At 50.7% G+C, this 26,574-nt stretch overlaps 1 protein-coding gene across 3 annotated transcripts; it reads left to right on the top strand.

The window, feature by feature from the left end:
* Positions 1-656: 656 nt before the first annotated feature.
* ALOXE3 (arachidonate lipoxygenase 3) lies at positions 657-24,229 on the top strand. Of its 3 annotated transcripts, none has more exons than XM_066366442.1 (15): positions 657-1,261; positions 1,866-2,070; positions 3,223-3,304; positions 3,841-3,960; positions 4,296-4,418; positions 7,399-7,502; positions 8,042-8,214; positions 9,051-9,194; positions 9,286-9,489; positions 9,583-9,669; positions 10,211-10,380; positions 10,971-11,092; positions 17,156-17,256; positions 17,819-17,989; positions 23,255-24,229. In XM_066366442.1, exons 1-15 carry the CDS (start codon positions 1,115-1,117, stop codon positions 23,432-23,434), a joined length of 2,133 nt encoding a protein of 710 aa, XP_066222539.1. In that variant the 5' UTR covers positions 657-1,114; the 3' UTR covers positions 23,435-24,229. The 3 variants fall into 3 exon arrangements, with proteins under 3 accessions (XP_066222539.1, XP_066222538.1, XP_066222540.1); XM_066366441.1 differs by having other exon boundaries at positions 4,293-4,418; XM_066366443.1 differs by lacking the exon at positions 23,255-24,229 and having other exon boundaries at positions 4,293-4,418; positions 17,790-17,983.
* Positions 24,230-26,574: the final 2,345 nt, after the last annotated feature.

Raw genomic sequence — 26,574 nt, 5'->3', positions numbered from 1 at the left:
TTCAGAGGACTCCCGCACAGACCCGGAGGAAGCTGTGGCCGCCGGCCGACTGCCGATAGCGCTTGTCACCCGGTCTGCCCGGAACAGAGTCCCCGCCGAGCTCGGCTCGTTACAGGGCCTGAGCGCCGCGGAGGCTGAGATGGTGCGGTGCCGGGACTGGCCGCGCGGGGCCGCTGCCGGCTGCGGACTTCCTTGCGGGGAGGGTTCTCCCCGCTCTGGATGACCTCAATCCTGGGCACCTCGGCACTCCCACTCCCGCCCACCCACCCGAAGATCGAGGGCGCACCCGGGGCAGAAAGAATGCCACATGGGGCCCTCGGGTGCTGTGCTCCCGGAATCCACTTCGGTGCCCGGCCTGGCCCCATTCCAAGGGACAGATTGAAGCCTGGCGTGCCCAGTACAGGGCGCCCAGAGGCCGGGCGTGGGACGGTGGTGCAGAGTGTGGGGTGCCGGGAGTTGTTTCTGACCCCCATGCGGTGGGCAGGAATGAGCGTGAGACTCACCTGCGTGTTGTTTAGTCATGTGTGACTTATGTGGGTCTCACTTGCGTATAGTGATTCACGTGGATGATTCACAAGCAGGAATGTGGGAACTCTGTGCCCAGTTGCGGCGGAGAGAGAGGAGGAGTCTGGGGGGGGGAATTTGGAGGTGGGCGCTTGGACCGGGGCCCCGGAGCATCTGTAGGGCCCCTGACAGGGAGGAGGGCAATGTCCCAATCGTGCAGGTGTCACCTACTCCCTGTCTCTCTCAGCATTTAGTCCCTCCCTTCCCGATGGTGTTCCGGCTCCTGATAGCCATCTGGGTAAGCCCTGTCCCGCCAGGCAGAGGGACCGGCTGTGCCAGAGGCCAGCAAACAATTATTAGGGCGCATTGTGAGCGGGCGGGGAGAGGGAGCCGGCAGTGAGCAAGGGCAGAGGCCAGGGACTTCGGAAGAGAGAGAACGTCCCAGAGAGAGCCGGGCCTTTCCCCGGAGGCCTACCCTGCCGCCCCCAGACCATCCGGCCAGCGGCTCAGCATCCCAGCCGCCCGGTCCTGCCGGGCGCGCCGCTCACCTCCAGGCCAGCTGCTGTTGGGGGCTATCTTTGTCGGGGGACATCCCTCCTCCCCTCCCATCATGGCCGTGTACCGCGTGCATGTGACCACCGGTGCCTACCTGGGGGCAGGCACACTGGACAACATCTCCGTCACTCTGGTGGGCATGTGTGGTGAGAGTCCCAAGCAGCTGCTGGATCACCTGGGCAGGGACTTTACCTCGGGATCGGTGAGTACAGAGGAGGCAGGGAGGAGCGATTCCCGAGGGGCACGGGCGGCAGGGGCCCCTGCAGAAGGGGAAGGTATTCCCTCAGGGGTCATCATATCCTGCAGAACTCAGGGTGCTGGCCCGACTTCCTCATGCCCCCTCTTCTGTCTGGTTCCTGTCTTTCTGGGCCTGATAAACCCAGACAGGGCTGTGAAGGAGCCCTGAGCAAGGGGGGGCAGAAGAATCCCATTGGCTCCTAGTTCCTCCTCTCATAACTGACGTGGGCTTTGGGCAAACCACTCAAACACTCCGAGTCTGGCTTTCCTCTTCTCTGGAGGAGATCTGCCTGTCTCTGCCAGGCCCCGGGATTGTTTGCTGGTGGGTCTTGGGGAGACCTACCACCAAAGAGGCTAGTGCCATCCAGAACCCACTCTGCCCGTGGTAGCTGTGGCTGCTTCTGCCTGGTGGTGTGCTTTTTTCTAATTTATGCAGAAACATCACGTGGATTAGCGGCCGTTCAGGTTTCTACGCCAGAATAGGTGTAGGTGTAGACACACTTTGCGAGGACAAGGACAGCTCTGGCCATTCCTTGCCTCTCAGCTTCCTCCTTTCTTGGTCCCCTCAGGTGAAGAAGTACAAGGTGCGCTGCTCAGCAGAGCTGGGGGAGCTCTTGCTTCTGCGTCTACACAAGGAGCGCTACGCTTTATTTCATAAGGACTCCTGGTACTGCAGCCACATCTGTGTCACTGCCCCCGACGGCACCCTTTCCCAGTTCCCCTGCTATCAGTGGATTGAGGGCTTCTGCACTATGGAGCTGCGACCAGGAACAGGTGGGCCAGAGGCAGGGGCTGGGCTGAGCTGCAGGAGGCATCCATTGGGATTACGGGCGGTGTCTGTCAGAGCCCAGGGTGTAGGGAACAGGGCAGGGGTTTGCGTCACAAGTTCAGGGCTCCCAAGTCGATGCTTTCTGAAAAAAGTGAGCCTCTAAAGCCCTGAAATACAGGGGCTTCCCAGACAGTATCCATGCCTCTGGAGACACACAGAGACAGGACACACACTAATGTATACTCACACCACCCGGACACACACACACACACACACACACACACATGTATACTCACACCACCCGGACACACACACACACACACACACACACACACACACACACACGGAGGGCAGTTTTCTTTCCACTGATTCCCTCTGCACTTCCCCAAAATGAATTCCTTTGGAGTCCAAAAAGGAGCCAAGCTACAAGCTGAGTAATTGGATTTCAAGAGGTGGAGAAGCCCTGAATGTTGAGAGTATTTAGCTGAAAAGGCCCTGTCCACTACTACTGGTTTTTCTGGTGTGAATAAAGTCCTGTGAGGCACTGTTCTCCCCACAGGAATTTGGGGGGCCTTTCAAGAATGCTGGGCTCTAGCTCCTTCAGCCTCTAGACTCCCCATCTCTCCTGAGCCGTCTGATCTGGAAAGACAAGCTTAGGGCTAGTCCATGGTTTGAGATGAGTCTTAGGGATGAGAGATGCTGTTCTAGGTCAAGGTAAGGTGAACATTACCCCTCAGTAATGTGAGTTCTTCAAAGACCTCACTCTGAACCTCCACATATCATCATAGCAATCCATCCATCCATCACTTCACAAAATATATACATTTATCTCACTTATAAAGTGCATGCTATGAGCATGGTGCTAGGCTCCAGGCAAGTACAAAAATGAATAAATAAATAAATAGACACAAAGTGGCTTCTGCCCAGAAGGAGTTTTTTGACTTAGGAAGGAGACAAATATGCAAACAATAAGGAACATTGTTATAATTTGGGGGTGAGATCATCCTAGATCCCTTCTACTGATGAATGCACAAAGAACATGGGGTATCCATGTCACTGAGGGATTAGATTCAGGGGTTAGGGACTTTAGGAAAGCTTTGCTGGAGAAGTTGTTTTAAAAAAGGACTTAAATGGTGAGTAGTTTTCATTCCTCACAGCAAGAACTATTTGTCAAGACTCCCTTCCCCTCCTTTTGGACCACAGGAAACGGGAACTCCAGGCCCGACAGGAATGCTACCGGTGAGGATAACCTATTTTGACTTTCCCCCCCAACTTTATCAGAATAAATCACATTCAGACTTAATCGTATTGCTACTAACTCTGACCTCAGTTCCAACTTTGGGGACCCAACTCCAATCAGGACTATTATTTAAACCTAACCTCAACCTAATATTGCCCTTGAGTGCAGGCCCAGAACACCAGTGCCAATAATTGTCCCAATACCATCAATGAATCCACCCTGATCCCCAGCTGCCCTTGATATAACCCTGGTATTGAAGAATCTCAGCCCACCCTCAGCCTCACCTCCAAAATGACTGTGATCTCAATCTCAGCACAAAGCTGACTTGAAACCAGCCTGGGATTCATGTCATTCTCAAATGCTACCCTGCTCTGAAACCCAGTACCTCAGGGAGAAAATTCTGATTTCTCTGTCACCGACCCAGATAATGAGAGTTTTGGGGGGGAGTTTTAATTCCAGGGCATGTCTTTAAAAGTTAAAGTTTCTGTGTACCCTAAATTTGACTCACCGCCTCTAACCTTCCTTCCCCTGGAAGCTGGAAAGTCTACGCCCCTGGCTTCCCTGGCATCGTGGACATCAGCAGCTTCGCGCAGATGGAGTCAGACAACAAATTTGCCTTGACCAGGACAGCACCTCGTGCAGACCAGGACGATAGGTGCGAGGGTCTGGGCTCGGAAAGACGCTGGAGGGGTGGGAAGCGGCAGTTCTGTTGAGAGGATGAGACCCAGGCAGCCTGGGAAGAGAAGCGGGAACAACGATAATTGCAATTTAATTCAAGTGTCAGGAGCATAAAAGGCGGGAAGGGCCTAGGGTTCTGGCAGAGGGGAGGAAGTGGTTTCCGGCTCAAAGGGAGAGGGGAGAGGGGAAGCCCAAAGTGAGGGGAGGCCTAGGAAGTCGGGGGTGGGGGTGGGGAGGAATGAGGGAGGTGCGCTGCAGGTCTTCCTGACTGGTCTCTGTTCTTCTGCCCCGCCCCCTCCTGCTCCCCAGCAGTGGGAACCGGTACCTTCCTGGCTTCCCCATGAAAATTGACATCCCGTCCCTGATGCACATGGAGCCCAATATTAGATACTCAGTCACCAAGACGACCTCACTGATCTTCAACGCCATTCCCGCGTGAGCAACATTCCTGCCCACTCTCCCACCTGCCTCGGCCCCCTGAGGCACAAGCACTCTCCGCCTCACTTTCCCTTCTCCCTGCCCCCCCCCAGGTCTCCCCTCTCTTTGTCCCCTAGTCTTCCCTCTCCCTCCCAGTCTCCCCACTCTGTGGCCCCAGGCTCCTCTCTCTCTCTCTCCTTACACTCCTCCATTCTCTATCTCCTCATCACCTCCTCTTTGCTCCTTACTCATCCATTCTTTTTTCATTCCTCAAACCAATCAATCTGTTGTGCACAGCATGGCCCCAGGCCCTGTTGGGACCATGTTGAGTAGAACAGAGAGGCCTGGCCCTTACACTTTAAGGAGGTGGTCAGACCACCTCAGTTTTAACCCCCAAAACCAATGCTTTCTAGAAGATGCATGACCTTGATTTTCACTTAGCCTCTAAATGGTTTCCTGACTTATAAAAATACAATAATATTCATACCTACCTCATAGGTTTGGGAGGGAATTTAATGAAGTAGCACCCAGCACAAAGTAATCTCTCAATACATGCTAGTAGAACTAGGATATAAACTTGGCCGGAAGGAACTCAGTACCACTAGCCGGACATGTAACGCAGTTAATTAGCAACCACAAGGATCATTAGCTACTCCAGGCAACAGCTGAAGCTCTAAGCAGAACAGGGCTGGAAGGAAGGAATACAGTTGACACTCAACTTTCTAGAAGAGGCAGGGGTCTAGGAAGGGCTGGACGGGAGGTGGCTCCTGGGGTGGCCGGGGAAACTGAAGCAGGCTTTTTTATTTTTTTAAAGCTTAGTCTTTTTTTTTTTTTTTTTTTTACAATTTATTTATTTATTCATTTTTTTAGAGAGAGGAGACACAGAGAGAGAAAGAGACAGAGAGAGGAAAGAGATAGAAAGAACAGAGGGAGGAGCAGGAAGCATCAACTCCCATATGTGCCTTGACCAGGCAAGCCTGGGGTTTGCGATCCGGCGACCTCAGTGTTCCAGGTCGACGCTTTTACCCACTGCGCCACCACAGGTCAGCTCTGAAGCACGCTTTGAGCCAGGGAGAGAAGGAGAGGTGAGGGCCAAGTGGTAGGATCCCGGGCAAACCCCGGTCGGTTTGGCAGGAGGGAGAGGCTCAGCGGCCACCCGTGCTGTGGCTGGGTTGGTAAGCCCAGAGGAAGCCAGAACCAAAGCCGGCTTTCCATGGTCTGGGCCTGCACCAAGAACGACTCCTTTGGGGAGAGTCTAGTGGGAGAGGGTGCAAAGGAGCGGCAGGGCTCAGAGTGTCTGTGGTGGGTTGGAGCAGGCGGGCAGCGTGGTGGCTTGGTGGCTGGGGCTTCAGGGCTTCGGGACAAAGGCCCACTAAAAGGCCCTGGCGGGACTGAGGGACCAGAGGGACCTCTTGGAAGATAGAGAAACCTGAGTTGCTCCCCAAATGGATATATGGGCTAGGCGGGGGAAGGCCCAGGAGGCCACCAGGACAGTTGGCACGGGGCTCCGAGAGGGGCCAGTCAGGAGTGGGAGCCGGCATCTGGCAACTGTCCAGGTACTCATAGCAGAGGGCAATAGTCGGGCTTTAGTGCAGGGCTACTGCAGGGCGCTCTGAAAACTGTGTGCGGTGAGCCCTCGGAAGGAGGACATCCTTTTCTTTCTCCTTAATTGCCTCCTCTGCCCAGTTTTTCCCGTCTCTTGCGTCCTGGCTGGGCAGGCACTCAGCAAGTGCATGTGGAAGGAGGTGCAAGTAGCTTTTGAGAACACAGGAAGTCGTCCCTGGACTTGTCAGGTCACTAATACCCCCTTGACCCCTGCTGTCTCTATCTGTCCACACTCTTTACAGCACCCTTACACAGCCTACCTTATTGACCAGTCACGACCTGCCTGAGGCCCTATGCCTTTCTATTTGACTTGACCTCTTTAGTAAATGATTATTATGAACCTGGTATGTCGGGGCATACCGAGCCAAGTCACAGTCCTAAGAACCTGTGGTATCATGGGAGGTGACATGAGTGAGTGCATTGTACTGACAAGCCGGTGAAGGGAGTGATGAGAGTTCTGGGAGATACAGGCCATGCTTCATAAAAGGATGTTGTATCTAAAATGCACACAGGACCTGACCTGTGGTGGCGCAGTGGATAAAGCGTCGACCTGGAAATGCTGGGGTCGCCGGTTCGAAACTCTGGGGTCGCCGGCTCGAAACTCTGGGCTTGCCTGGTCAAGGCACATACGGGAGTTGATGCTTCCAGCTCCTCCCCCACTTCTCTCTCTCTCTCTCTCTCTTTCTGTCTCTCCCTCTCCTCTCTGAAATGAATAAATTTAAAAAAATAAAATAAAATGCACACAGGAGAACGGATAGGTGGGGATGAAGGGAGATAGCTTTCTAGGAGAGGTACAGCTTGAACCAAGCCTGGATGTGGAAAAAGTAGACTTCATTTCAAGCATTTTTTTTCTTCTCATAAAACAACATACACTCATTATAAAAAACTCAAACAGTTCAGACCTCCGCAGAGTGGAAAATGCCCACTCCCCAGGTTGCCAATGCAAACTTTATCAGTCCAAGGTGCATCAGTCTTTGGCCTTGTTTAGCAAGAAGGCTGCGGTTGGCATTGTCTAGTGCACAGGGTAGCAGGAGAAGCTGGAAAGGTGGATAGAAACTGGCTGGCAGGGAGCTTCCTAGCCAGCCTTAGCAGGTAGGACCTTGTCCTATAGGAAGAGTGTTATGCCAGGGAAGGTTTACGGTGAGATAGAAGCCTGGAGAAACCAGGTGAAAACACCAATGGAGGTGACTTGGTCTGCCTCGTGGGGCTCTTTGTGCCACCTTCATGTCAGATGTGGGGCCACCCCTACACAGCCTCATCTGGCCACTTGACTTTTCTCCCATGAGGATTGCTAGGCACTTCTGCTCTGGACATCGACACTCAAAACATCTAGGCTGGAGACACAGTGCCCCTGGCAGCCCCGAACCCCAACTTCTCTTCTCGTCCCCCTCAGGTCCCTGGGCATGAAGCTTAGAGGACTGCTGGACCGAAAGGGCTCCTGGAAGAAGCTGGATGACATCCGGAATATCTTCTGGTGCCACAAGACCTTCACTTCAGGTGTGCAGAGCCAAGCAGACGTCCACTCCCCACTACCCCGTACCCAAACCCCTCTGCCCATCCTGGGGAAGCACCCCCCCCCAGCACTCTCAGAGACGGCTGGACTCCAGGGAAAGGGACCCCTGGCTTCACTGGTGGCAATCTCACAGACTCCCCACAGGAACACGATCTCCTCTTCCTCTGTGAGGGGACGAGAGTAGGGGAGTGGGGACAGAGAGACACTGTCTGCCTGGGAGAGGGTCAAGGTTCATTTAGGGAGTCCTGATCCTGATCAGGAGTGGTCGCTCTCCTTCTCTACTTTTTCCACCAAGAGTTCTGGACTGTTATGTTCAAAGCCCTGTGATACCACTCAACTGAGCAACTTATTCCATCTCGTTGACTCTCAACGTGCAGTGTTAAATTGAAGATATAATTATACCTACTTCACCGGGTTGCTGTGAGGAAGTCCTCAGCCACAGTGATGAGCAGAAAGCCGGGCAGGGGCAGGATCTGGGGAAGTCATTTTCAGGCCAGCAGTACCCCTTTCTCTTCCCCCCTAGAGTTTGTCACAGAGCACTGGTGTGAGGACTATTTCTTCGGGTACCAGTACCTGAATGGTGTCAACCCTGTCATGCTCCATTGCCTCTCCAGCTTGCCCAGCAAACTGCCTGTCACCAATGACATGGTGGCCCCCTTGCTGGGACCTGGCACCTGCCTGCAGACAGAGCTAAAGGTGAGTGAGTTGCCATTAGGGACAAAGAATGGCTGTAAAGGGTAAGGATGGGACGGCCAAGATGCATCCCATCTGCAGGCCTCCTCTGGGGGTGGCCCCGGCCCTGCACCTTTTGCCCTCCCCCTTTTTGTTGAATTTATTGGGATGAAAGTGGTTAACAAGATTAGACAGGTTTCAGGTGCACAACTCCATGACACCTTATCTGTACACTGTGTGCCCTGCACCTTTTGATCAGAGTAGGTATGGATGAGGGCCAGATGGAACAGGGTACGGCTTGGGGCCTGACATGGGGTGTGGGGAAGAGGTATGGATGTTTGTTCAGGGCTAACAGTTTGGAGGAGGCCCTGCCTCTATTCTGGGGCCTTCGGGATCCTAAGTGCTGAGGCCCAAAGAAGGCTTTTTTAGGACAGGCCAAAGGCAAAAACAATCATGGGGAGCTAGGAGTTTTGAGGGCATGGGAGAAAGACGATTCAGTCACTCTGAAGCAGCCAAGTCCTCAGGAACTCTCCAGAGGGTGGGAGATGAGTTCAGTGATTTTGCTTTTCTTGGATACCCTGAGGTCATCTGCGTTGAGAGTAGGAAGGCCCAGCTGTGGGGAGGAGGGAGGGGGTGCTGGTTTGTCCAAGCTGGGAAGACAGGTGAGAGGTTGCACAACCAGGGACTCTGCTGGACCTCATTTCAGACGTTCTGGGAAGGGTGCAGTGCCCAACATTGACCATGAGTCCAGGTACCAAGCATTACTGAGGCTGGGGCTGAGGTGGGAGAGGGCAGAGAATGGGGAGGAAAGCGAAGACTGGCTGGGGAGGGTACTCTGAGACTCTGTGCACCTTCCCCAGAGGGGGAACATCTTCCTAGCCGACTACTGGATCCTAGCTGAGGCCCCTGTCCACTGCCTGAATGGCCGCCAGCAGTACGTGGCCGCCCCGCTCTGCCTGCTGTGGCTCAACCCCCAGGGGGCATTGATGCCTTTGGCTATCCAGGTGAGCCTGGGCTGGAGCTTTGGGGGGGTGTGGCCTCAAGGGGCACACTAGCCATCTTGAATCTCACCCCCTTATTATTCCATGGACGCAGCTCAGCCAGACCCCTGGGCCCGACAGCCCCATCTTTCTGCCCACGGACTCCGACTGGGACTGGCTGCTGGCCAAGACGTGGGTGCGCAACTCTGAGTTCCTGGTGCACGAGAACAACACGCACTTCTTATGCACACATTTGCTGTGCGAAGCCTTCGCCTTGGCCACGCTGCGCCAGCTGCCGCTCTGTCATCCTATCTACAAGGTTGGTGTGACCCTCGGGTGGGGCTGGAAAGAGCGGGGCCAGGGCAGCCTTCTTCCCTGACCTTCGGTCCCTGTGTTCTCATCCCGCTCGCAGCTCCTGCTTCCACACACTCGGTACACGCTGCAGGTGAACACCATCGCCCGCGCCACGCTGCTCAACCCAGAGGGCCTGGTGGACCAGGTGCAGCTTTCCTGCCCCGCCCACCCCACCTCGGAGGCGTGGCTCCGTACCTCGCCCCGCCTACAAGCCCCCGTCCGGCCTCCAATCCCACTCCAGAGTTACTACCAGCCCCTCCCCACAGGGCCCTTCCCCCACCAGCCTCCTACTTGCCCCGCCCACAAACCCTGTCTCCGCCCGCCCATGCCACTTACGGCCCGCTCCTCAGGCAGAGTTTCAAAGGCTTCTTGAAGTGGGTAGGGAACCCCCAGCCTGAGCACAGCCCCTCACTGACGCTGCGCTGAGATCTGCTCTCGCCTTCCTTCTCCCTAGATCAGTTTATTCTTTTAGTTGCCAAATACCTAAGGATTGCCTCCTATGCACGTGGTAGACCCGCAACTTGCACAGCCCGTGTCAGACCCTATGGGTATTTTTGATTCGTGGTCTTGGACTACTTGATTAACTGAAAAGTCCCCTCTGCTGAGTCACTTAGTCCCATCTTGTCCCCCAGGCACTGAGGTGGGGGTTGGAAGGGCCTGGGAGCTGAGCTGTGATGTGTCCTCAGGTCACCTCCATCGGGAGACAAGGCCTCTTGTACCTCATGAGCACCGGTCTGGCCCACTTCACCTACACCAATTTCTGCCTTCCGGATAGCCTGCGGGCCCGCGGTGTTCTGTCTATCCCCAACTACCACTACCGAGATGATGGTCTGAAGATCTGGGCCGCCATTAAGAGGTGTGGGCCTGGGACCCTGAAGCCAGTCTGGCCCCATTAGGGCCTCTTAGTCCAGGGGCAGTGTGAACCTTTGTGTTTATCCAGACTGAAGAGCTGGGTGCTGGGGGTTCCAGGTGTTCTCAGGCCCAAGCATGGGCAGTCCCAGGGATGAGAGTTGGGGTTGGGGTCCACTATGACATGGCAGATAGCTTTGGGCTGGGGAGAGGTTGGGCTGTGCGTGAACACAGTGGAGGGAGGGAAAGACAAGGTGTTCAGCTCGGTGTAGGCTGTGGCCTCCAGGCGGGCAGGTCTTCCCTTCTGCGGGGTGCGGAACAGGGAAGGGATGCAGCAGGGGCCTGGCTCTCCTCTGTGCGCCCTCCCCTGTACAGAAGGGAGGCCAGAGCACCCACGACTTAGGAGTGGGAGTGAGACTTGAGGGAAACCTGGGCACTCAGGTTCCAAATGCACCTGGGGGTCCCCATGGAACACCCGTGAGCTCTCAGTGGACACTGACCAGTTGGCCTCCCCACCTGAGCAGAACTGAACTTTGGTTTTCTGGCCAGGCCTGAGCCCAAAGTCATTGCCATGGCACGGACATCTCTTTCCTGCAGCTTTGTCTCAGAAATTGTGGGCTACTATTACCCCAGTGATGCGTCTGTGCAGCAGGATTCGGAGCTGCAGGCCTGGGTCGGCGAAATTTTTGCTCAAGCGTTCCTGGGCCGCGAAAGCTCAGGTACCCTTTCTCCATCCTTTAACCACAGGTTCCCAAGGGCCCAGTGCTCCCCCTGGCCCCACTGTTAATCAGTTCCTATTTATTGATCAGCCTTGGACATGAGTCCTATCAGTAGCCGCACTGAGCAGATGAGAAACAGACATGGAGAAGGTTATACAGTAAGTTGCAGAGGCAGGACCCAGAGCCAGCTCCCATGGTCTGCAAAGCCCTGGCATTCAGCCGCTCCCCCATGCCCTCCTGGTCCATTCTAGACCTTTACACAAGCCTGAACCCATCCATTCACTCTGCTTGCTGAGTTGTGTGGAAGTGTCACAGCATGAAGTAGGAGACATCTTTAGCTTCAAATATAAAAGATTCTAGAACCCTCTCTCATACTCTCATCATGTGTTGCCAGGTGGCCCCCTCCCTATCAACTTCTCTCACTTTCTTTGGCTACAAGGAGTGAGTTGGTCCTGTTGCTGCCTGATTCCTCTTACTTCGGTCATGTAGCCCTCACTCTCCTCTCTCTTCTGACAATGCCCGAAAGCCCTCTGAGACCCACCAAGCCCCTTGTAGATCTCTGCTTCACGTCAGTGCTAAGCAGATGCCCAGATCACCCTCTCTTCCTTAAAGTCTTCCCTGAGCTCCAAGGAGAATATGTCCTCCTGAACCTCCCACTTCTTCCCAAGTCCCTCCCTGTCACCTCCCCATCCCAGCTTTTAGATTATCCTGGATCTGTCTCTTCTTTCTGTGGGAATGATCTTGTCTTGTGTTTCTCCTCTGTTGCTGATTCCTGGCTTAGAAATCCTCCACTTCCCATTTCCGGAAGGACTTTTCTTGTTGGGTATCTCATTGTCAGTCATGAGACCCGAATGAAATTTTGGAATGAAAATTATGTCATTCCAAAGGGTTTTGGCCTCACTGGGGTTATATACCTCATTGCTAGTCTTGCTAGTCTACTTCCCTAGTGCCGCTGCATGTCAGGCATTGGAAAATGGAGAGTAGACTTCTACATCTGGGTGTAGTGAAAGAAAAGGAGGAGCTCCAAGTGGTGCAAATGTCCATCCTCCAGTTCCCCCTGCCCTGACCTGAGGGTGGAAGACTCTCACTGCCTGGGACATCCCCTCTCAGCACGGATGTGACTTTCAGCAGGCTTAGCACTTCCGGTGGCCACCCAAAGGAGTTCCTATCTGGGAACACTCAGGGAGGAAGAATGGTCTCAGGTCACTCACAAATAGAATGAACAGCTTTTGCAGCTCCCAGTCTTTTTTTTAAACAAACAAACAAAAATTTTAAACATATAGAAAGTAAGGAGTATAATGTAATAAACACCCATTTACTCACCACCCAGATCTAACAATTGCTAACATCTTTGCTACATGCGATAAATTTGTTGCTTTGTTCATTGCCAAATTCTTTTAAAGTAATTACATATATTTCATACTTTACCCCTAAACAGCGTGCACCTCAGAACAATTTTTTTGTGTGTGTGACAAGGAGAGAGAGAGAGAGAAACAGATAGGGACAGACAGGAAGGGAGAGAGATGAGAAGCATCAATTCTTTGTTGTGGCACCTTAGTTGTTCATTGATTGCTTTCTCATATGTGCCTTGATGGGGGGGGGGGCTACAGCAGAGCAAGTGACCCCTTGCTCAAGCCAGTGACATTGGGCTTCAAGCCAATGAGCTTGGGCTTCAAGCCAGTGAGCCTTGGGCTCAAGCCAGCAACGTTTGGGCTCAAGACAGTGACCTTTGGGCTCAGGCCAACGACCATGGGGTCATGTCTATAATCCCAAACTCAAGCCAGTGACCCCACACTCAAGCTGATTGAGCCCATGCTCAAGCTGGCCACCTTGGGGTTTTGAACCTGGGTCCTCTGCGTTCCAGTCTTCTATCCACTGCACCACTGCCTTGGTCAAGCCACTGCCTGGTCAGGCACAATGATGTTTTTCTACACAACTATATTATTGTCATCACACTAACAAAATTGACAATAATCTCCAATATCACCCTCTTTTCTGGTCCATGTTCAAATTTCCTCACTTGTCACCATTTTCCCTCAATTGATCCTTTTGATTCTGGAGCCAGTCAAGAACCACATGATATATTTGTTTGTTTTGACTCTAAAGTTTCTTAATTTTTTAAGGACAACACTCCCTTCTCTCTCTCTCTCTCTCTCTCTCTTTTTTTAATTTTTTTATTTTATTTTTTTTTGTGTATTTTTCTGAAGCTGGAAACGGGGAGAGACAGTCAGACAGACTCCCGCATGCGCCCGACCGGGATCCACCCGGCACGCCCACCAGGGGAGGATGCTCTGCCCACCAGGGGGCGATGCTCTGCCCCTCCGGGGCGTCGCTCTGCCGCGACCAGAGTCACTCTAGCGCCTGGGGCAGAGGCCAAAGAGCCCGGGCCATCTTTGCTCCAATGGAGCCTTGGCTGTGGGAGGGGAAGAGAGAGACAGAGAGGAAGGAGGGGAGGGGTGGAGAAGCAAATGGGCGCTTCTCTTATGTGCCCTGGCCGGGAATCAAACCCGGGTCCCCCGCACGCCAGGCCGACGCTCTACCGCTGAGCCAACCCGCCAGGGCCCTCCCTCTCCCTCTCCCTCTCCCTCTCCCTCTCCCTCTCCCTCTCCCTCTCCCTCTCCCTCTCCCTCTCCCTCTCCCTCTCCCTCTCCCTCTCCCTCTCCCTCTCCCTCTCCCTCTCCCTTTCCCTCTCCCTCTCTCTCCCCCCCCTCTCTCTTTTAAAGACTTTATTTATTCATTTTAGAGAGGGGAGAGAGAAAGAGAAGGGGGGAAGGAGGAGCAGGAAGCATCAACTCTCATATGTGCCTTGACCAGGCAAGCCTGGGGTTTCGAACTGGCGACCTCAGCGTTCCAGGCCCACACTTTATCCACTGCACCACCACAGGTCAGGCTCCCCTTCTCTTTTTAAGCCACATGACATCTGATGATGAAAAGCCAGAACTAGTTTTGCAGAATGTCTCACTTTCTGAATTTATCTAATTGCTTCCTCATAATGTCATTCATCTTGTTCCTCTATCCCCTATAATATCCAAAGGAAGTAATATCTAAAGGTTAAATATTTTGGGCAAGAATATTTCTCAGGTGATGCTGTGGTCTGTGCATTATCTCATCTTGGGTGGCACATAATGTCATGTCAGGTTGTCTCACTATTAGTGAGGCCTAGAGTGATTTCTGAGTAAAGGTGGTGGTGACAGCCAGATTGCTTTTGGCTCTTTTAAAGGGCGACCCCTTCCCGAGCTTTGCAAGCCTACCATTTAATCATGGGCAGTCCTGATTCTAATTGCTTCTCTTCCTGAAGGCAGTTTCTCTTTGGGGTTGTCTGTTTCCTATTTAAGACCAGAGGGGGATATAACTACTGTTGGCTCACCTCTCCTATCTTACTTCATTAAACTTGTCTCTGGTTGAAGACATTAGAACATTCTTCACACTGACAAACATCTCTCCTGACCAGTACAACCAAATTCTAGATTCACATGTTTTAAGGTAAAACACTCGTTCATTACCATCCGTCAGTATGCCTCCTGCTCCATATTTCACGGGGGAAAAATAAACAATAGGAGCTGCTGAAAATTCCCACAGATGAGCTGACTGCTTCACTTTTTTATTTCCAGTTCTCAGGATTAGAATACCCACCATGAACAGAACACTCCGAAAGTTCCCCCACACTCCCAGGCAGACACCCCGTCCTCCCCCAGACCTCCCTGTCTGCTCTCTTGCGTCAGTCTGTCTGCATCATCCTGACTCCAAACCTCGGAGCCATCTTTGACTAATGCTCCCCTCTGTCTTCCTCTGCCCCCAAATCCAGTTGGGTGGCTAGCTAATCCTATTGTCACCGTCATTTCCCACTGCCACCACCCTAGTCCCAGTTTTCACATTATCCCTGCATTGTGGCAGCTGCTTCTCCACCAGTCCCACCTCTCCCAGCCTTTGGACGCTTGCCCGCCCAGCCTGTGGGGCGCCGCCCTGGTAATCCTCCGAAATTGTGCCCGGAAACCACCTGACCTGGCACACTGCTGTAGCCTCACTCCCAAGAAGTACCCTCCCTGACCCTTCACCTTGCTCTGCCCCATTCTTCCCACTCCGGCTTCTTACCCTCTCATGTATTCGCTTCATTCAACCCGTCATTGCTGGGCTCTTCCTGGGCATTAGGTATTGTTCCAGGTGCTGGAGTTCAGCAGTAAACACGACAGACAAAAATCCCCAGCCTGGCCTGACCAGGAGGTGATGCAGTGGATAGAGTGTTGGCCTGGGATGCTGAGGTCCCAGGTTCGTAAACCCCAAGGTTTCTGGCTTCAGTGCGGGCTCACCAGCTTGAGCGCAGGGTCTCTGGTTTGAGTGTGGGATCATAAACATGGCCCCATGGTCGCTGGCTTGACCCCATGGTCGCTGGCTTGAACCCAAGATCGCTGGCTTGAACCCAAGGTCACTGGCTTGAGCAGGGGGTCACTCGGCTGGAGTCCCCTAGGTCAAAGCACATATGGGAAAGCAATCAATGAAAAACTAAGGTAATCACAACAAAGAATTGATGCTTCTCATCTCTGTCTGTCTGTCTTGCTAAAAAACTCCCAGCCTCTTATGGGAAGACACAGATCACTCTATATACATGTATATATTAGGTAGGTGGTTATGAATGCTAAGAAGGATGAAACAGCATCAGAAATCACCAGTGTGCCGAGGTGGTGGGATAAAACAGGCGGTCAGGAAAGGCCTCGCTGAGGAGGTGATGTTTGAGTAGGGATATGAAAGAGATGAGAGAGCTAGTTCTGTGGCTAGCTGGGCTGAGTGTGCAGGTAGAGGTGGGCGTGCAAGGCCCTGAGCTGGGAGCACGCTTGTAGGTCTGGGGAGTGGGAGGAAGGCCTGTGTGCCTGGGCTAGAGGAAGAGGGAGAGAAGTTGGGGAGGAAATGCAGTCAGAGAACAAGCCAGACCACATAGGACCATGCGAGGCAAGTGAGATGCGAAGCCCACGGGGGGTTTTAGTGACATAGTTGAATATATGATCTAAAGGATCACTCCCTCTAGCTGTCGTGGGTAATGGTGGGAGCAGTCCAATTCATCCAGGAGTGAGATGGATAGCGGGGAGTGGTAGAGCCGAGGCGGTGAGATGAAACTGGCTTCTGAAGTATCCGCTGACTTGCGGGTATGAGATAAAAAGAGGGGTGAGTGCACAGGATGAAGAGTATCGATGGGGTGACTGTGGAAGGCACAGGTTGGGGGAGTGTAGGGCATGGAGGCAAGCATTAGCTTTTACAAATGTTAAGTGTTTCATGTAAACACAGGTGGAGCTGTCCGGTAGCCGCTTCAGATATATGCCCACAGTTGAGTCTAGCGTTCGAGGGCCAGGGTGAGCCAGCCAGAAATGTGAACCGAGGGATTTTCAGACCATGGGAGGTGGTTAAACCACGGACTTGGATGAGACTAGTGAGGCGCTGAGAGAAGAAGGCCAAGGGCTGCACTGTTTCCTTTGTCATCTTTTCCCATTCAAAGCTTACCCACTCTCACTCCGACAGGCTCTTTGTCCCCCCCCCAAGTGTGTCAGCCCCAATGCCTTGCTGGCCTGACCTCTCTTCAAAGAGCCCACCCCTGGCCCAAGAGCTTCCTTCTGCTGCCATTACTATGAGCTTATGAGTAGCACATCTGGTCACCTGTCCCTGCAACGCAGCCCAGTAGCAGGTGATCTGCTCCTGGGTGCTTGCTTGGACAAATCTTGCTTGGACAAGAGCCCAATCTTAGTGCACTGAGTCGAATGAAATCATTAAGTAATAATATGGCAGCCAAGACAGAAGCGCCTTGGTGATCAGCTTGAGCCTGGCTGTGAGCTCTGCCAGCTGGGTGTTTTCTGGTCTGACCCCAGCAGCCAGCTCCACTCCTGACCCCCTGCAGAGACCACAAACCTTGGTGGTGACTAGCCCTAATCTCAGCCCAACTCCAACCTTAGTCTAAAGACAGTGGTGGCCCAATGTTCACCCCTACTTCCTCAGTCCCCCCCTGGGCTGAGCCTCAGATGGAGCTGCCCCCAGGCGTCCGGTCCCCGCCGCAGCCTCTTCCCCTTCTCCCCCACCCAGGCTTCCCATGCCGGCTGCACACCCCAGGAGAGCTGGTGAAGTTCCTCACAGCGATCATCTTCAACTGTTCTGCCCAGCACGCTGCTGTCAACAGCGGGCAGGTGAGTCTGCAGAGGTCAGGCCAGGGGGCACTGCTCCACAAAAGGTTAGGCTCAGCAATGCATGTGAGGCCAGGGTTCAGGTTGAGAGACTTGGGGTGGGTTTATGATTAGGGATGGGGTTGGAGTGGTGACTGAGTGGGGTGAGGACTGGCGTGGGGTGGAGCTAGGTCCAAGGTTGTAATGGTGACTTGCGTGGTGTTGCATAAAGAGTAGACCTTGTGAACTCCTGTCATGGTTACGACGGAGCCAAGTGGAGCATCAGGATGCTTTGTTTGGCATACCAGCCCAAGGGCCATTTCTAGGGTTACCTCCTCTCTGGGCCCTCCTCCTTCCTTGGTGATTCATTCCACCCAGTTCTGGAACATTGGGCGGGGAGTAACAAAGGGTGAGCCAGGATCCTGCCCCAGTTCTGGAACTTTCTGGAACTCTCTTCCCTTTCCACAATCCCCTCATTTCCTAACTGCAAGACCTGGGAAGATAGGGGGCAGGATCAGGGATGATGATAAAGGAGCTGATCCTCTCTCTCCGGCCAGTTGACTCAACTGGGGTGGGGTCTCCACAGCATGACTTTGGAGCCTGGATGCCCAATGCACCATCATCCATGAGGCAGCCCCCACCCCAGACCAAGGGGACCACCACCCTGGAGAGTTACCTAGAGACCCTCCCAGAAGTGAACATCACCTGTAACAACCTTCTCCTCTTCTGGTTGGTCAGCCAAGAGCCCAAGGACCAGGTGTGTGTGTTGGGGGAGATTGGGGGATTGGAGAGTGTAGAGCCTGGGTAGTGGAGGTATTGATACTGTTCTGGGGGGCACTTGGGGAGTGACTGCTGTCATTTATGTTCACTGCTGAACTGCTTGAGTTCTTCAGTTTCTTCAGGAAATGATAGCTGACCCCAAGAGACATACACTCAAATATCAGTTAGTGGCCAGGGTACAAGTCCATTCAATTCACCAGTTTACAATTCATCCATCCATCCATCTGACCATTTATTCTTTGTTCCATCAGCCATTCATCCATCAACAACTCTTCCATTCATCTAAACATTCAACACACATTTTTTTGGATACCTCCCATGTGTCAACCCAGTGCCAGGTCTCAGGCATATGAAGTTGAGTGGGACCTGCCTACCTCCAAGAATCCTACACAGATAAATGAAAAAAGGGTACCATGGTGTTGTAGGAAATTATTTAGGTACTAATTCCTCCATTTGAACATCTACCTCTTGAGCTCCTTTAATGTGACAGACACTGATGGACAGATAATAGCCCTGTTTTCATGAGCTTACTACAGTTTAGTGGTAGAGGTGAGGACAGGGCCCTGGGGAACCTGACCGAGTCTGGGTGAACCCAGGGAGGCTTCTTGGAGGAAGCGACATCTAAGCTGAAACCTGTGAGACAAATAGGAGTGTGGCAGACAAAGGAGGGTCAGGGTTAATTTTTAGACAGAGGGAAGGATGAGACCAAGTGAAGTGAAATGAAGTGAAGGCAAGAGTCCGCTGGTGTGTCTCAAAAATCACTACTGGGACAGGGCGGGCGCAGTATTCATTCAGAAGACAATGGGGAGACCCTGGAGAGATTTAAGCCTGGCTAAATTTGTGTTTCAGCATGAGTGCTTCCGTGGCTGCGTGGATGGATGGGAGGGGCTATCCTGGAGGCAACAGTGACAGGGAGGAGGCTGTTCCTTAGTCTAGGCCTTACGTAGGGGTGCAGCCCTTTAATCAGCAATTACCATCATCCCTATTACATATTGGGTTATCAGTCATACCTCTGCCCTCCTGGTCTTGTTCACAAGCTCTCTGACATTACAAGAATATCCTCATTTCTCATACTTGACTCCATTTGGGGTAGATATTTTATCTCCTTAACAAGTTTTAACTTACCATCTTAATGCCAAAAACTCATCCCTGGACCCTAATTCTTTCAGGTCCCATCTCCCAAGGGTTTGGAGACATTCATTTTTTATAGAAACCTCTGTTTTTGTCCACCCACAGGCTACCCTATTACTCCTCTCAGTATTCTCACTCAGTACTCTGGCCACCAGATGCACAGGGGAGGTTCCCATTCCAAGCAGTTCTCAGATACTAGCTGAGTGTCCTATAATTTAGCTCAATTGTGACGGTACCTGAAGATAGTGTCAGATCCCCCTGGTTAAGGGCTCAGTCCCACAGGACTGCCCTTCGCCTCCTTCAGATGCCAATTGCCAGTCAAGAGCCCAGGCCGGCAGCTGTGTTTCTGACCAACTAGCTGTAAATCATTTCTGCAACCCCCTCCTCAGGTTCAATTATTTGCTGGAACAGCTCACAGAGCTCAGGAAAACAGTTTACTAAATTACTGGTTTCTTATAAGAGGGTACGATGGCCAGGGGCAGGGGTGCAGAGCTTTAATGCCCTCTGACAGCCTTTCCACACATTTACCACCATTACATAGGAATAATTGATTATTAGTGATCATTAGACATTTTTTATAGATGATTGATTTTAGAGAGACAGAAAGGTGGAGGAGGGGGTATAGAGGAGCAGGAAGCGTCAACTCATAGCTGCTTCTCATATGTGGCTTGACCCGGCAAGCCTGAGGTTTCGAACCAGCGACCTCAGCGTTCCAGGTCCATGCTTTATCCACTGCGCCACCACAGGTCAAGCTTTGGGGATTAATTTAACCTCCAGCCTTTCTCCCCTCCCCAGAGGTTGGGGGTGGAACTAAAAGTTTCACCTCTAATCACATTGTTGATTCTCTGGGCAACCAGCCCCTATCCTTAGGGGCTCCCCGCCAAGTCACTCCATTAACATAAACTCAAGTGTAGTTGAAAGGAGCTTAATTTGAATAACAAAAAACACCCCTAACACTCTACCATGAAATTAGAAGAATTTTAGGATCTCTGTGCCAGGAATGGGAGGAAAACCAAATATATATTTCTTTCCTTTCTTTTTTAGATTTTATTTATTGATTTTAGAAAGAGGAGACAGAGAGAGAAAGGCAGAGATGGGGAGGAATGTGAAGCATCGACTCATAGTAGTTGCTTATTGTATGTGCCTTGACTGGGCAAGTCTGGGGATTTGAACCCGCGACTTAAGAATGTCAAGTTGGCCTGACCTGCGGTGGCACAGTGGATAAAGCATTGACCTGGAATACTGAGGTTGCTGGTTCAAAACCCTGGATTTATCTGATCAAGGCACATATGGGAATTGATTATTCCTGCTCCTATCCCTTCTCTCTCTCTTCTTTCTCTCTAAAAATGAATAAATTAAAATATATATATATATATATGTATATATATATTTTTTAAATACTTTAAAATTTTTTTTTAAATACTTAAAAAATTCCACGTTAATGCTTTAGCCACTGCTTCACCACAGGACAGGCCAACTATATATATCTTATAAATCATAGTGGAGAAAGATGAGTAGCTAAGAGGATGAGGGCAAAGGATTCCTTCCCCATGAGCCAGTGGGAAGTTTAACCACAACAACCACAATAATAACAGCTATCACTTCTTGAGATATATCTTAGTCATCAAATCAGATACCACATGTCTACTATTTTTAAATAAATAAGTGGCTATATTTAAAATGCTTACAACAGTGCCTAGCATGTAACTGTTCAGAAAATGGTAGTTCCATTTTACAAGGGAGAAAAATGAGGTTCAGAGACACTAAGCAATCTGTCCAAGGTCACACAGCTAACATGTAGGCTTTGTACCCAGTCTGTCATACTTCTGTGTTCTGCTTATAAACAACTAAACTATAGTTTTAGAAATTAGATGTCATTTGGTATATAAGACATAAAACTGATTCTTTGAAAAGACTAATGAAAGGAAGAAAGCAGGAAAAAAAATGTAAGAAAGAGCTAATTTTAATTAAGAAAAAAAAGAGAAAATAAACATACAACCTTAGGAATGGAAAGGCATACAGCCACAAATACAGAGAAGGCTGAAGAAATTAGAAGAAAATTCTACTTAGAGTTTTATGCAAACAAATGTGGAAATCTAGAAAAAAAAAGATTTTCTGCTCAGTTCCTGAGATTATAGCATTAGAAAAAGAGAGCAGAGAGAGCAGAAGAAGCAGCCAAGATGGCGGAGTGTTGAAGGAGAAGCCAGTTTGTGCAGTTTGTGCAGAGAGAAGGAGATGGGGAACAGAGGTGAATAAGGCTGGTGAGCTAGAAACTTTTGATTCTAGGAAACTTGGATAAGTCATTAGCTTTGTGAGCCTCGAATGAGTGGGTTTTGGAGCCCAGTGTGTGTTTTTACTTGCCCGCCGGGTGCAAGCTAGGATTAAAGCTAATGGCCCACCAGTAAAAACAAACAAACAAACAAAAAAAGATTTTCTAAGAAAACACAAACAAAATTTAAGGCTCTGAAAGACAATGAAAACAATACATAAATGGAAAGGTTGTAGAAGATCCCATCCCTATCCTTGCAAAGGGAGAGTCTAATAAACCTTTAAGGAGCAAGTAATTCCTAAATTATTTAAACTACTTGAAGTTTAGAAAAGGGTGAACGTTTCCCAAATCATTTTACTGGGTTCTAGTTTAGTGAGGACCCTGATATCAGCACCTGGCAAAGGAGGTGCTCTTAAGAACAGAAGTGGGTCTTAGGTAGAGGATTCTTGTCCCAGATCTACACATCCCACCTATGTGACTTGGTTATATAATTGGGTGTCTCTAAGCCTCAGTTTCTTTACCGGTAAAGTGAGAATTATACGTACCTGTCTTACAGGATTGTTGTGCCATTGTGATAGTCCACGTAAAGGGCTTACAACATGTTAGCTGTAATTAAGAAAATAAAATTATAAACTCGTTCCACTTAGCTACAACAATCATAAAAATATATCATCACCCAATGAAGGCCAATAGTACATAGTGAAACAATAATACATCATGATGAATTCTAGTTTATTCTAGGAATGAAAGGAATGAAAAGTTGGTTCAACCTTATGAAACCTAACAATACAATTCGTTACATAAAAAAGTAAATACACCATATAATCATCTCTGAATCAACTGAAACAGCATTAAGTAAGCGTGAACAGCCATTACTAATGAAAACTTAGTGTAATATGAAACTGTATATTTCAGAAAACAAAACACTGTACTTAACAGTATAACCATAGAGGTCCCCTTATTGTAGCAAGGGACAAGAAAATAATGACCATTGTTACTGCTGTTATTTAACACTGTTCTGGAAGGCTTTACCAGTGCAATAATTTTTAAACGTCAGTATTATTGGCAACAGTTATATTGTACAAAATTATATTAGACAAGAAGCGTGTGCTATTTAGAAGGCTGGCTCCTTGAACGATGATGGCGAACCGGTCGTGTGGCGTGGTCTTGGAGAGAGGCGGCCTTGTACTGCCATAAGATGGCATTGACTGAAATTTATTGCAATATTGTATTGTTTTTCTTGCAATATTTCTTGACTGTGGTTGGCCATGCTGCTTAGTTTGACAGGGTATGGTGACGATAACTGGTGCTGGCAAAAGTTTCATGGTGTTTGGTGATTGGGAAGAGACCTCGGCCCTGGCTGTCTTCAGAAGTTGAATTTTGTTCCATTGTGAGGCACTAGGTGTATTCTTGGGCATCCTTGCGGGAGCGTGTTTGCGTTGCTTTCAGTTGTGTTACAATGTAGTTGTGTTCTTTTAGTTCATAGGACAGTGCGCCAGGCACTTCAAGGGATCTTGAAAGATTTTCCAGTTCAATCCATTTTGAGAAGCAGAAACTGTGTCAGAGTAACAGGCAAAGGGTTACCAACAGAGGGAGCACTAACGCTAGGTTGGCTGGCTCCTAGGTCCCATTCCGGCCCCACGCTCCCTGAGCTGTGGGTGTGCAGATGGCAGTGGCGCGAAGTGGTGGTTTGGGGTTGTGGCTTGAAGGGTTTGTGTAATACTGTAGCTGTGCCTAGCTCGTGTCCTTAGAATAAACCCTATTTGCTGGCAAATGTGGCCCTTCATTATTCTCCATCCTGTCCCGAACATCACCCTGACCCTGCACCTGGCTTTCTCCCAGCGGCCCCTGGGAACCTATCCGGATGAGCACTTCACTGAGGAGGCCGCACAGCGGAGCATCGCCGCCCTCCAGAGCCGCCTGGCCCAGATCTCGCAGGAAATCCGGGAGCGGAACCAGGGAATGGCGCTGCCCTACACCTACCTGGACCCTCCCCTCATCGAGAACAGCGTCTCCATTTAATCCCCTCCTCCTACCGGCCTGGAAGAAAGGCCCAAGCAGGACCAAGGCCAGCTTCTTCGGGTCCTCCAGGCTCTTTGCCCTTCCGGCTCCCCATCAGCCTGAAACTTCTCTGCGCCTGGGGACCTTTTCCACCCAAGATGGCTCCAGCATCATATGACCTCCGCCTGAGCTGTGGGGGACCAGTGCAGCAGTATCCAGGGCGAGAAGCTGCTGGCTAAAGTTAAACGCACAACAGAACCTCCAAAAGGAAGAACCCCTATCACCCCTTGTCCTGCTGTGGGCAGCCTTTTCCTTACTTCCCTCTCCTGTCAGAATCTACCTCCTCCCATTGGGATCCGCAGCCTGGGACTCTAACCTTTCTTCCCAGGACTTTCTCCCTCCATCCCCAAACTTTCTCCTACCTTGCCTTTTTGTTTTCCATTTCCTCCAAGTCTAGGACCAACCAATCCAACTTCCTTCTCTGAAAGAGCCTGAGAACTGGGGAAGAAAGGGTGTATGGCCTAGACTCACCAAGTGGACCCCTCTGACCCCAACATCTTTAAAGGGAGGTGTAGAATTAGAGCCCAGCTCGCTTGGAGCTCTGATTGTAGTTCTCTGTGGGCCAGGGTCCTGGCCTGGGTATATACGGAGTCTCTCTCAGCTCTTGTCTTCTTGTCCTCCTATTACCATTCCTTTTCTTTTCTTTTCTATTTTCTTCTCCTCCTCCTCCTCCTCCTCCTCCTCCTCCTCTTCCTCCTTCTTCTTTTCTTCTTCTTCTTGTCCTTGAGCCTAGTGAGTTCAATAAAAACCAACATATTTGGCTTCCACTTCATTTTTGTTTTGATATGTGTGTGTGTGTGTGTGTGTGTGTGTGTGTGTGTGTGTGTGTGTGTAGGTGGGTGGGGTACCACGGGATTGGAGAAGGATGGAGCGGCTGTGAGTCCCTGAATCATCTGTTCTGGAGATGGGAAACCTCCCAGTTTAACTCTCCACTTAGCCAAACCCTGCATTCCTGCCTTCACTTCCCAGAGTGTGTCATCCATCCATTAGGAAGTAAAGGAATACCCAGACTCAAGGGAAAAAAGCAAATGTTTTGCAAAGGCATCTGCTGGGTGTGGGAGTTGTTAGTGTTGCCACTGAGATCTGGTTCTTCTTCTGGACTCATGGAAGACTCAACATCTAGCTCTTTTGTGGTTGTGGATGGTGGGTGGGGTCATGGATGAGTTTTGGCCAATCAGCTGTAAGCAGAAGTGATGCAAGTCATCTGCAGGCTGGAGCATTTAACTACAGGCATGAGCCCCTCCAGAGTGCTCTCTGCCTCTGCTGTTCTAGAAGCACGTGTTGAGATGGCACTTTCATCAGCTTCTGCCTCGGAGGGACTAGATCGGAACCCCCTGCTGACCTGAGTTGGACATGATGTAGAGAGAGATATAAACTTCTGTTGGGCCATTGAAATGTCAGGACTGTTTCTTGTTACAGCATACTCTAGCCCAGGGGTCCCCAAACTTTTTACACAGGGGGCCAATTCACTGTCCCTCAGACCGTTGGAGGGCCGGATTATAAAAAAAACTATGAACAAATTCCTATGCACACTGCACAAATCTTATTTTAAAGTAAAAGAACAAAATGGGAGCAAATACAATATTTAAAATAAAGAACAAGTAAATTTAAATGAACAAACTGACCAGTATTTCAATGGGAACTATGCTCCTCTCACTGACCATCGATGAAAAAGGTGCCCCTTCCGGAAGTGCAACGGAGGCCAGATAAATGGACTCAGGGGGCCGCATGTGGCCCGTGGGCCGTAGTTTGGGGACCCCTGATCTAGCCCATTCTGATGGAAGCAGATGATAATCTGGGGAGTCTGATGCTCTCCCTTCCAGTCTGTTGCTTCTAAAATTAGAGATTTGTATCTTTCTCCACAGCCACTCAACACCTTATTGTTTTCTGCTTCCCTAGCTCTCAGATCCCGCCCCCCTAACCTACTCTGCTTCCTGAGTCAAATTCTGTGCCTGACCAAACCCTGCTCCTGTCTGCTCTCTGACCAGAGTCACAGTGCAAGGAGTTGAGTGGGGGTAAGGGTGAGAAGGGCTGCACTTCTTTGGCTATGCAAAGGTCAGATTTCACTTCTTGCACCTGAGATCCTGGGAAAAGAGGATTCCCATGTCACTGTGCATGGAGAAGTATATCCAGGGATATCTCGCCTGGATTCCAACCTAAGAATTTAGTCCAGTGGTCGGCAAACTCATTAGTCAACAGAGCCAAATATCAACAGTACAACAACTGAAATTTCTTTTGAGAGCCAAATTTTTTAAACTTAAACTATATAGGTAGGTACATTCCTTATCGAGGTAGTGCCTGCACGTGGTATTTTGTGGCAGAGCCACACTCAAGTGGCCAAAGAGCTGCATGTGGCTTGTGAGCCGCAGTTTGCCAACCACTGATTTAGTCAAACCCACCAGATTCTGTCCATTTTAGAACAAAATCAGAGGACTAAGAAATACCTAGAGGTGCCCCCTTGTGGACAGGAGGACTGTGGCAGAGGCTGGTTATGCCCACCCTTAAACCTGGGCTTTGACTTAGAACAGCAGGACCAGGACGTGCTAAAGAGATGTCAGGACACAATCAGGTAGCCAGCCTGTCCCTCCAAGAAAACAAACACTTCTTAGCTTGCACCGAAGTTAGCATTAGGAGGCATGCCTGTCCAAAAAATGACCCTGAGCCAGAGACAGAGGGGCCAGGGCAGATCACTGGAATCTAATTTCCCAGAAAGCCAGCATGGAGGGAGATTTATCGAGGAAACATACCCAGCTGCCGGTAGGATTCTGCCCAGGTTCTGGGCACCTCTGTGGACAGGACGTGGGTAAGGGGCTCATGTAAAGCTCAAGCCCTGTCAGATAGGAGGTGTCCTTCAGCTTGCACTCTGGACCCTTAGCCTGGAAGGTGACTGGTAGAGTAGGGAGCACACCAGCCTTCTTTCCCCAGCTGGCCTTGAGCAAGTCCTTCAGCCTCAGTGGCCCAAATATATCAGATAAATGGGAGGGACAAGAAGACTTGGAAAGTCCCTCCAGCGTTGACATTTTAGGATCTGCTTGCCTCGTGGTTCCTGCCTCCCTCCACGCTGCTTGAGACACTGGGGAAGCAGTGGTACCATCCCTGCC

This window comes from Saccopteryx leptura, chromosome 2 (genome assembly GCF_036850995.1).
Source record: "Saccopteryx leptura isolate mSacLep1 chromosome 2, mSacLep1_pri_phased_curated, whole genome shotgun sequence".
Classification (NCBI taxonomy): Eukaryota; Metazoa; Chordata; class Mammalia; order Chiroptera; family Emballonuridae; genus Saccopteryx; species Saccopteryx leptura.
The sequence above is the reverse complement of the archived record's forward strand: the minus strand, read 5'-3'. Positions and strand labels throughout refer to the sequence as shown.

Excerpts from the sequence above, each read along its gene's own strand:
- ALOXE3 (XM_066366441.1), top strand. The coding sequence starts at position 1,115 with ATGGCCGTGTACCGCGTGCATGTGACCACCGGTGCCTACCTGGGGGCA. Across the intron at positions 9,195-9,285 it reads TGATGCCTTTGGCTATCCAG|CTCAGCCAGACCCCTGGGCC; the intron begins GTGAGCCTGGGC and ends CCATGGACGCAG. Across the intron at positions 11,093-17,155 it reads CCTGGGCCGCGAAAGCTCAG|GCTTCCCATGCCGGCTGCAC; the intron begins GTACCCTTTCTC and ends TCCCCCACCCAG.